This window comes from Gracilinanus agilis, chromosome 3, assembly GCF_016433145.1.
Source record: "Gracilinanus agilis isolate LMUSP501 chromosome 3, AgileGrace, whole genome shotgun sequence".
NCBI lineage: Eukaryota > Metazoa > Chordata > Mammalia > Didelphimorphia > Didelphidae > Gracilinanus > Gracilinanus agilis.
The window spans coordinates 87779095-87789531 of NC_058132.1; the positions used below are offsets into that span (position 1 = coordinate 87779095).

Here is a 10437-nt window from a genome sequence, read left to right on the forward strand (position 1 = left end):
GGGGGGGGAAAGGCAGACTCACTTTGCACTAAGGATGAGCCAGTAGCCAGACAAGGCCACATCTGGAGAGCTGGGGTGGGTGGCAGAATATTCCATCAACACCCAGCCCACACCCCGTCCCTCATACTCAGGGGACACAACGATAGCCAGACCTAGCAGCCTGAGTAATAATCATCTGAGACGGGGAACAGTGGCGAAGCTCACCCACCCCCACCCCCTTCACCCTTGCCTTCCTGTCCACCAGGCCCCATGCCCCACACCACCTCCAAGTCCCAAGTTCCAGTACCAGTGCAGATGGCCCAAAATGGGCAGACTTCACGGCAGCCCCCAGGCAAAGATGTCTCCCCAAGCATCATCAGGGTATTGGTGAAGACGCCTAATGCCCAGGAGGAATTTGTGGTGTCGGACGATACTACCGTGAGTCAATTCAAAGAGGCCATTTCAACCCAGTTCAAATGCAATGTTGATCAGCTAGTTCTGGTTTTTGTGGGCCGTATCCTGAAAGATCAGGACACTCTGTATCAGAGGGGTATCTTGGATGGCTATACGGTCCATCTGGTCATCAAGTCCAAGAATGGTCCCCCACCCCAGCCCTCCGGGCCCCACGGGCCACTTCTCATGGACTTGGGCCCTCGAGAGGGAATAGGAAAAGTAGTGGGTAATGGGGGGCGACAGCCCATCATCCCTATCCGTAACACAATGCCGCCCCCCATACCAGCTAGTGAGCCTGAGAAGGCCAAAGCCCAGAGTCAGGTTCCACAGCCACGTACCGCAGAGAGAATGGCGCAGATGCTTGAGAGTCCTGTCATCCAACAGCTCCTCTCCAACACCGAGCTGATGAGGCAGTTGATCATGGACCACCCTGAGGTGCAGCAGCTGATGAAACAGAATCCTGAGGTGGGCCACATCCTGGACAACTCAGAGATTCTGCGGCACACCCTGGACCTGGCTCGGAATCCAGCCATGATGCAGGAGATGATACAGAGACCTGATATGCCAAGGCCCCCAGAAGGCTTCTGGGGTAATGAGACAAACCCTGGAGGGGACAATGCCCTGGGGCGGAACTATACCGAGCTCCCTGATTCCTTGTTTGGTGGTATTCAGGATCCTTTGCGGGAGAATCTTTTCACAGAGCTCATGCATGGGGCTTCATCCCTGGGAGGCACCTCCCACACTCAAAGCCATGAGAAGCAGGATTCCAAACCCATGCCCCGTGTCCTACACAATCCACCCCCCGGCCATCCCCTCAGTGGCCCCACTCCTGTTGCTGCTGCCATGGCCAATGCCCCAGCTGCCACTTCCAAGGGTTCAAGCCGGGCACGTACCTCTAGCACCCAAGGCGTCCCTCCCCTGTCCACAGAGTCTCTTGACCATAAGGCAGACAGGAACTTCCCCAACATGGCAGATGACCCCCAGCTTCTAGAAGACTTGACCTCTGGGAGCCGATTTACAGGCAGCATGCTACAGCTGCTGGTACAAAACCCACACCTGGCAGCACAGATGATGCTGTTCATGGGGTCACCTCAGCTCTATGAGCAGATGCGGCAACAGCTCCCCACGATCCTGCAGCAGATGCAGCTGTCAGACCTGCTGCTGGCCCTGGCAAACCCCAAAGCGTCCCAGGCACTGCTGCAGATTGAGCAAGGTCTCCAGATGCTGTCCACAGAAGCTCCAGCCTTGCTGCCATGGCTCACCCCGTACCTGTGGGGCTTGGGGAGGAACGGCTTCCCCGAGACCACCGCAGCAGGGGCCCAGAGCAAGGAGGCGCCTGGTCCTCCGGGCAGAGGGAAGACCGATACACGCTACCAACCCCTCGCCATCCTCCAGCGTCTTCAGGCTCTTGCTGGAGGATACTCCCAGCAGATGCAGCCTCCTGAAGTCCGATTCCGTCCGCAGATGGAACGTCTGAGAGCCATGGGCTTCCGCAACCACAATGCCAACCTTCAGGCATTGATTGCCACTGAAGGAGACACCAGTGCTGCTGTCCGTAGGCTCAAAAGGTCCCAGGCATCTTAGTTGTGTTGTTCCCCTTCTGTCTCCTTGCTCTTTCTTCTGGGTTTGCCTGTCGTAGGACATGAAAAAACAACCAAGATCCCTTCCCTATGGAACAACTGACCACTGGTCACAGTGGAAATAAAGTGTGATGGCTACATGTGATTTGTCAGCTCTAAAAGCTTTTGTCTCCCTCTTTGGCCCAGTCTTCCCTCCCTGGACTCTTTTTGGGGAAATGGCACTAGATTAAGAGTTTGATCACAGGTTCATGGATATAAAGTTGGGAAGGAATTGGGAAACTATCTAGTCCAATCCCTTCATTTTATAGGAAACTGAGAATTATATATTAAATGACTTATTCAAGATCATCCAGACAGGACTCAACCCTAATTCCTCTTACGGCAAACCGGTACTTTCCATGTTCCTTCTTGCTTACAGGACAGTGAGTTTTAAATTAATGCCCTGGACTAATATTGCTTCTCTTCTTCCTCCCCCAAACACCATCACACCTACCCTCTCATGTTTAGGTATCATAAACATATGTGCAATGATGCTCACATTCATGCAAAGACTTCATCATACATGTCCAACTGCATGTCCACTCAGAGACTAATTTGCCCACATTCATCCAAATGCATTCACTGGAACATGATTTTACAAGTGTGCAAACACAAATGCATATAAGCAGTTCTATCTCCATCTCCATCTCCATCTCATCTGCACCACTCATTTGGAACATCATTGTTGCATGGTAGAGAATTGGTCTTAAAACTGGGAAACATATAGTCTTATGGAGGTCAAGTCTCCATCTCTGACATGATGGGCTGTAAGCCAAGGCCTTTAACATCTCATTCTCCTAGGTAGCCCTCTAGGACAATACCTTGCAGGGAAGGTGCTGGGCTTCATGGGGGAAAGGAGTTCCCTAACTCAGGGGGTTAACTATACAGTAAAATCATAGGTTCAGACCCTATTCCTTAGGATTCCCATTAAATGTTCAGTTAGATTGAAATCAGCTCATATCTTTTGAATGCCATCAAGCCCTGTACTTAGCTTTATTTTTAGAAAGACCAGGAGAAGAAGCCTGTACTATTGGTAAGGGAAGAAAAAATCATGACTGACTGAATAAGACACAAAAGATAACCTTGGAAGTTGTTTTTTGTTTTGTTTTGTTTTGTTTTTTTTTTAAATCTAGACACCAAAGATAGCAGTTCATACAATTTCCTAGGAAAGTAAGTCAAGGGCTCCTTAGAAAGAAGCTCGGGGGGGGGCAGCTGGGTAGCTCAGTGGAGTGAGAGTCAGGCCTAGAGACAGGAGGTCCTAGGTTCAAACCCGGCCTCAGCCACTTCCCAGTGACCCTGGGCAAGTCACTTGACCCCCATTGCCCACCCTTACCAATCTTCCACCTATGAGACAATACACCAAAAAGTACAAGGGTAAAAAAAAAACAACAAAAAAACAGAAAGAAGCTCAGTGATCACAAGAACTAGTATAGATTCACACAGGAAAAATTTGGACTAGAGAACGCCAGAAGTCCCTGCCAACTTTGAGATCCTATGAGTTTTGAACTTGAGCTTGATTAATCAAGAAAGACTTGATTAATAAGGGCCAAAATAATGACCCCTCCTTTAAAAAAGAGATAGGGATTGAGCTAGGCCTAGAATTGGAAGGGTAAAAATAGGTTAGGAACTGCAGTTCAAACAAATTTCAGTCATAAATATCTGATCCCATGGAATAATGGAGATTCTGTGATCATAGGAAATAACATTTCTCTTTCTCACAAGAGCTCTTAAAATAGTTTGCTATCTGTCTCTCATCCTTGAAATGTTTTCCCTTCTTATCTCTGCTTCTTCCCTTCTCTGGCTTCTTTCAGGTCTCATTTAAATCCTGCCTTTTCCAAGGAGTCTTTCCTAGTCTTTCTTAGTTCTAGTGCATTTTGCCTATTGATTATTTCCTATTTTCCATCAATATAGTACATGCTGTCTCCCCAGTAGGATGGGTGCTTCTTGAGAACAGAAATTGTACTTTTCCCTTCTTTATATTTCTGAAACTCCTCGACACAGTGCCTGGCATGAAGAAGACATAATAAATTTTTACTGACACCTAGCATATCGTCTAAATCTTTTGTTCTCCAAATCAATCATCCCAGTTTCTTCAAGTGATACTTGCATGGCTTAGTTTCTAATGATCTCTGCATCCTACTTACTTTCCTCCCTATTTTTTCAGCATAATACTACTTCTGAGATTCTGGAAAATAATCATAAGAACTCACATTTCTGTGGAATTGTAAGATTTCCGTCACTTTTCCAAATAGTTTAACCTCTCAACCTTATTCTTCTCATCTAGGAATAGTGTGGTTTGGCTAGATGAACTCTAAGTTCACTTGTAACATACTCTAAGTGGATTAACCTCTATCTATAGGAAGAGATAGAAATCCCTTTGCCTAGAAAATGAGTCCCTCTGCAGTCAGACTTAAAGAGGCATCACAGACTTGTAAATAAAGTGCTAATACAGGAATCAGGAATCAAATTGAATATTTGACATTCAATAGCTTTGTGAAATTAAATAAATCATAACCTTCAGGCACTATATAAATATGACCCATTATCATTAGACAACATGTACTTCCATCAATGATGACAATGAAACAAGGCAGAACCTCAACCTCAGAGTTCACAGTCACAGTCTCTTGTCTCTCAGGGGCTTTTCTCTATCTCCATTATTTATATTCTAGCATAATCATAGTGTTAGCTTGGTAAAGGTAGAAATGAAAAAGAGAGTGAGTATGTGATGGTATGCTCCATTACACCAAATCATCCACATTACTGACCTTGCCATCATCCTTGACTCTTTACTCTCTCCCCTCTGACACCACATCCAATCAGAAGACAAATGTCATGGATTTTCCTTCCACAATTCACCATCAGTCTCTTTCATACCTATGAAGCACTTCACAGCAGGTCTTCATCATTCCTCATTTGACCTATAATTAACCCAGCAGTATGAAGAATGAATCCTTTGAAATGGTCCCATTGTTTGAAATTCATACCCAACTAGGATAATAATAAGGTGGGGGGGGGGAGGGAGGAAAGATGAAGCCAACATGGTGGCTTAATAGCAGCAAAAGCTGAAGCTACTCTGGCAGTTCTTCCAAACCAATCTTTAAAAAGAGCCTCAAAATGATGAGTCAAAAACCAATAGCAAGACAGAGTGAGAGGCTCTCCTGATGAATGCAACTTGAAAGGTAGGCAGAGACAGTCGAGTTTTATGGAATAAGAGAGGGAACCAGGAGCAAAATTGCATACAGAGGAATGTTGGCTGACCACCACCCCCTCCACCTATTGTGCCAGGTTCTGATTCTGGGAATAGGCCAATTTTGGAATCATAGGACCCTGGCTACAACAACAAAAGAGAATCCCACACTCCAGACTCAGCCCTTGAATTCCCAGGCCTTGGCACTATCCCAAAATGAGGCCTGGAAGTCCATAGAGCTTTCAAGCCTGAACTGTAATGAAGACTAGCCCCAGGGCAAAAGAGCTCACAGGAAGCCATCAGCAGAGGAGACAGAATCATCAGCTTTCAGAATTCCTAGTTTACAGTAAAAAAAAGACTGGAAACTGAGTAAACAGCAATAGAAACTTCTAACCCTAGAAAATTTCGATGGAGACAAAAAAATGGAGCACAGAAGGAATAGGGAACAATAAGATTGAAGCAACCACATGCAAAACTTCAAAGAAAAATAGAAACTGGTCTCAAGTCCTACAAGAGCTAAAAAAGGAACATAAAAATCAAAGACAGGGAAGAAAAATGGGAAAAAGAAATTAAAATAACACAAAAAGAAAGTAATAGCTTAAAAAGCAAACTTGATCAACTGGAAAAGGAGGCAAAAAAAAAGCCAATGAAGAAAGTAGTTCCATGAAAATAGAGTGAACCAAATAGAAAATGAGGATCAAAAGGTCATGGAAGAAATTCATTCTTTAAAAATTAGAAACAGGAAAATAGTAGATGATGCCTTCAGGAGACATCAAGAAAAATAAAACAAAATCAAAAGAATGAAGAAATAGAAGAAAATATGAAATATCTCACTGAAAAAAAAACTGACCTGGAAAATAGATCCAGGAGAGACAATTTAAGAATTATTGAACTACCTGAAAATCATGACTAACTAGATTAATAAAACCTATATAGTCCATAGGGTTGCTGTATGATTCAAATAGGGTAATGTATATGTAGTATATTAGGGTATGTAAAACTTCATCAAACATGAAATAAATGCCTATTATGATTTCAACATAATTTTGCATTTTCTTTCATTCTCTTCCCCTTCACATACTCTATTCCAACAAAACTAGTTTTTTAGCAATTTCTTAGGACTGGTCATTCTATCACTTGTCTTCTTTCTAATAAACGGCCAAGTAACAAGGCCTAATATCTAGTCTAGTGTCCTTTCTGCCTCTCCAAACCTCTTCCTTCTAGCTCAACTCCAGTGTTATCTCTTCTTTGAAGCCTTCTCTGATCTTTCCTAGATGATGTTGTCTCCTACATTACCCTTGTACATATTTTAGTGGAGATGCTAAAGCCTTAAAGGAGAATATATACTCTCCAAGGATATAGATCAGTGATTCCCAAAGTGGGTGCTACTGCCCTTGGTGAGTGCTGCAGTGATCGGGAGGGGGGGTGATGGCCACAGGTGTATTCATCTTTCTTATTAATTGCTATTAAAATTTAAAAAAAATAATTTTCAGGGGGGTTAAGTAATAATTTTTCTGGAAAAGGGGCGGTAGGCCAAAATAGTATGGGAACCATTGAAAAGATAGTTTCATATTTGTCTCAGAATGGAGGCTCAAACAGAACCTGGATGACTATTTATTTTTGGGGGTTATCGAAGGTCATTTCTCATATATGAATTTCTAATTTATGTCCATTGAAGGAGTTTCCCTACTAGGAATTACTTACACTAATGCAGGGGTTGTATGGCTCTCAAGCCATATCTGGCTCCACCTCCTGACCAGCCAGTCTGGGCAGAGCCCCAGGATGTGCCCCAGGGGGCCCTTCAGCCCCTGCCCCATATTCCAGCACCTTCTGCCTCCATCCTCCTCCTTCCACAGGTGTTTATGGCTGTCACGGCCAAAAAGGTTGCCGAAGGTTGCACTAATGCAATGACAGGTCTGGATGTGAGGTAGCTGGGTCATACAGTGAGGAGAGACCCAATCCAGGTCTAAGTCCTCCCTGCCACATAATGGCCGTGTGACCTTAGGAAAATCATTTAAGTTCTCAGGGCTCTAGGTAACTAAAGAAATTTTAAAACAGGTGATGGTCTACATTGGTAGAGAAAATTTCTTCACTGACCTATAACAATGAAAAGAGATGTTTATTTAAAAAGGTAAGGTTCTTGATATGACAAAATTTATACATTTATCTATTAACTATCTACACACAAGGCTCATCACTATCAGTATCTCTCTCTTATACCTATTAATCCCATTTTATAAAGAAACTGAAGCAGATAAAGTTTATCTCACTTGTCCAAGGTCACACAGCTTATAAGTATTTGAAGGTTGGAAATGAATTGGGTTCTTCCTTAATCTATCCCTAATGGTTTATTCACTGTACTACTAATTGCTTCTAGGAAAAATGGGTTGAGGTTTCAAATGGGAAATTTTAAACTTTATATAAAGAAAAAATTCTTAACAGAACTATGCCAGAATAGAACAGGATACCTCAGGAAGTAATGTAATTCCCCTTACTAAAGACCTTCAAGCAAAGGCTACATAATGCCTTGTTATCTGTATGTTGCAGAGATACATAAAGTATATATGTAAATCTTGGGTTTCAGGTTAGAGTAGATGAGCCCTGAAGTCCCTCTTAAACTCTCCAAATCAAAGATTCTAGTTTAAATCCCAGTTCTCCTTGAGTTGTGATTGTCTCTCACCATTCCTGCCTCTTACCAGTCAGTTGCTGAGTTGTCATTTCTACCTTTGTAGCATCTTTCCCATATACCCAGTTCTTCTAACACTGACACCATTCTGGTGCACATATTCATCTCCTCATACTTAGATTAGCACAATGGACTGCTGGATTGTGTCTGCTACAAGTCTCTTCCCATTCCAGTGCACTTACCATTGAACCACAAAAGTGAACCTCTTACAGCACAGGTCTAGCCATGTCATAGCTCTATTTAATAAACTCCAGGACCTTAATACCTCCATAATCAAACATAAAAACTTTTGATATCCATAGCCCTTTATAACCTGCCCCTCACTTTCCAGTCTTCTTAATCCTTCCCTTCCTACAACATATTCTGTGATTCATTGACATTGGCCTCTTTGCTGTTCCTTAAACAAAATACTCCATCTCCTTTCTCCAGAAATTTTCATTGGCTACACTCCCTACTTAGAATGCACTCTCTCCTCATCTCTCTCTCCTGTCTTCCCTGAATTCCATCATGTCCAAGCTAAAATCCCACCTTCTATATGAAGCCTCTTCCTACCAATTAATGATAATCTTTCTTTTATTTATTATCTTAATTTTTTCCTGCATTTCTCTTGTTTTGTATATAATTTTTTACATATTGTCTCCCCTTTTAGATTATGAGCTCCTTGAGAGTGGGAACTAATTTTTGCTTTCTTTTTTATCCCCAGAACTTTACACAGTGCCTGGCAGTGCACTTAATAAAAGTTTATATACTGGCTGGATAGCTATATAATCTTAGGCAAATCATTTTTTCTGAGGCTGCTTCCTCATCTGTAAAGTGAGAATGCATTAGATTCTTTCTAAGGGTGCTTTCAGCTCACATCTGATCATATGTTCAAGCTGGTTGGAACCCCAATGTAACTCCTGCCTAGCCATATGACCTTGGGCAAAACAATTCCCCCTCCTTCAACCCCAATTTCCTAATCTGTCAAATGGTGATAATAATCCCTTGCTGACCTCCTTCACAGGACTATTACAACTATTGTGAATTTTTTCCTGGTTTGTGGACAACACTGTGAAGAGTTGATTTCTTTCTTCATCCCTTTCCCACATGTTTTGGGATAAAAGTTGCTCTGGTTAATTCTTACCAACTACCATGGAAGAATTGTGGGTGTTGGAGAAACATCAGAAACTGTCATATTAACTACTCCCTGTAAGATGTGATAAAATATTAGGTAACAGACTCCCTGCCAGAGGAAAAAGCACCATCTTGATGGCAGCTCAGGAGAATGGCACCCATAGAAAGCTGAGCAGTTTCAGAAGCAGGGTTATAATGGATAGGAAAGGACAGGATATACTACCAAGGGCATTGGCAGCAGAATTGGTTGCTCAGTAAGTGCTAAGAAGTGAACAATCAAAAATAAAATAGATACTGGGGAATAAAGAGCTGAGTTAAAATTAGATTCGTGGGTTGGGGGATGGACAAAATAGTCAAAGGGATATACCTCCATGAGTTGTTCTGTTTGCTAAATTGAACCTATCCCTAGGTAGCATTTGGTTTTGATCTCATCTTTCTTAGAGGTTAAGAGCTTCTGTTCCATCAAGACTCCAATCTGATATCATTTGTTAACATCTCTTAACTTATGTACTTTATGTGGTGATATGGAAAGTTTGTTGACTCAAGAGTCAATAGACCTGTCAAAGTTTAAACTTTAGCATTTCCTTACTTTGGAAGGGCCATTTAATCTTTCTAGGCTTCAGCTTCCTCGTCTGTAAAATGAGGTGGCTTGACTAGATGTTTATTCTTTGGTCTTTTTGCCTGTCTAGATATGATCATAAGTAAAAGAGTTATCTATAGTTTTTTTGTCTTATTCTTCTACCATACTGTCGGTTTCTTGGGAGCAGGAACTGTAACTTATTTGAACTGTTAGTTTGTTCATATGTTCCTTCTTTAGTATGCATAGCTCAAATTCCCACATCCTTAAAACATTAATATTTTAGAGTTCTTTTACAGTTATGTGGTGTGATCTTATGGAAAAAGAGCTGACATCTAGACAGAAAGACTTGAATTCCAGTTTTGTCATTGGCTCATAATAGCTTTGTGATCTTGGGCATGTTACATAAATGCCCAGAGACTTGGGAGGCTATCTAATAGAGCTTTTATAGTCCACTTGATGAACTGGATCCATGGAAGGATCTTCTCAAGGAGGCATTACCTACCCAGTGTAATCTTAGGTCTGGAAAAATTGTCCTTCAGCAGATAGATGGCTAGTGTTTGCTGAATAAGTGAACAATTAAATGAATAGAGACATTTAGTACTTCACTCTGACTGAACAGGGCAATGAGTGGGGGTCTTTCCCAGAGGTGAGAAGTCCCAGAAAAAAGTCCTCAGTCTTTAGTGGAAGACAATTATCATCACAGGCTCAGAAGAAATGAGATATTGGACCCAAAAGGCACCAATCTATAGAATCAGGGTCTTTTGTGCATAAACTGATTCTTTTCCATGCCCCAAGGCTTGCTTTTCATATTATGATT

At 42.4% G+C, this 10437-nt stretch overlaps 1 protein-coding gene across 1 annotated transcript; it reads left to right on the top strand.

Annotated features, from left to right (window-relative positions):
- Window positions 1-249: 249 nt before the first annotated feature.
- LOC123239245 (ubiquilin-like protein) lies at window positions 250-2016 on the top strand. The gene is made up of 2 exons (XM_044666500.1): window positions 250-1021; window positions 1406-2016. Exons 1-2 carry the CDS (start codon window positions 250-252, stop codon window positions 2014-2016), a joined length of 1383 nt encoding a protein of 460 aa, XP_044522435.1.
- The last annotated feature ends 8421 nt before the right edge of the window (window positions 2017-10437 follow it).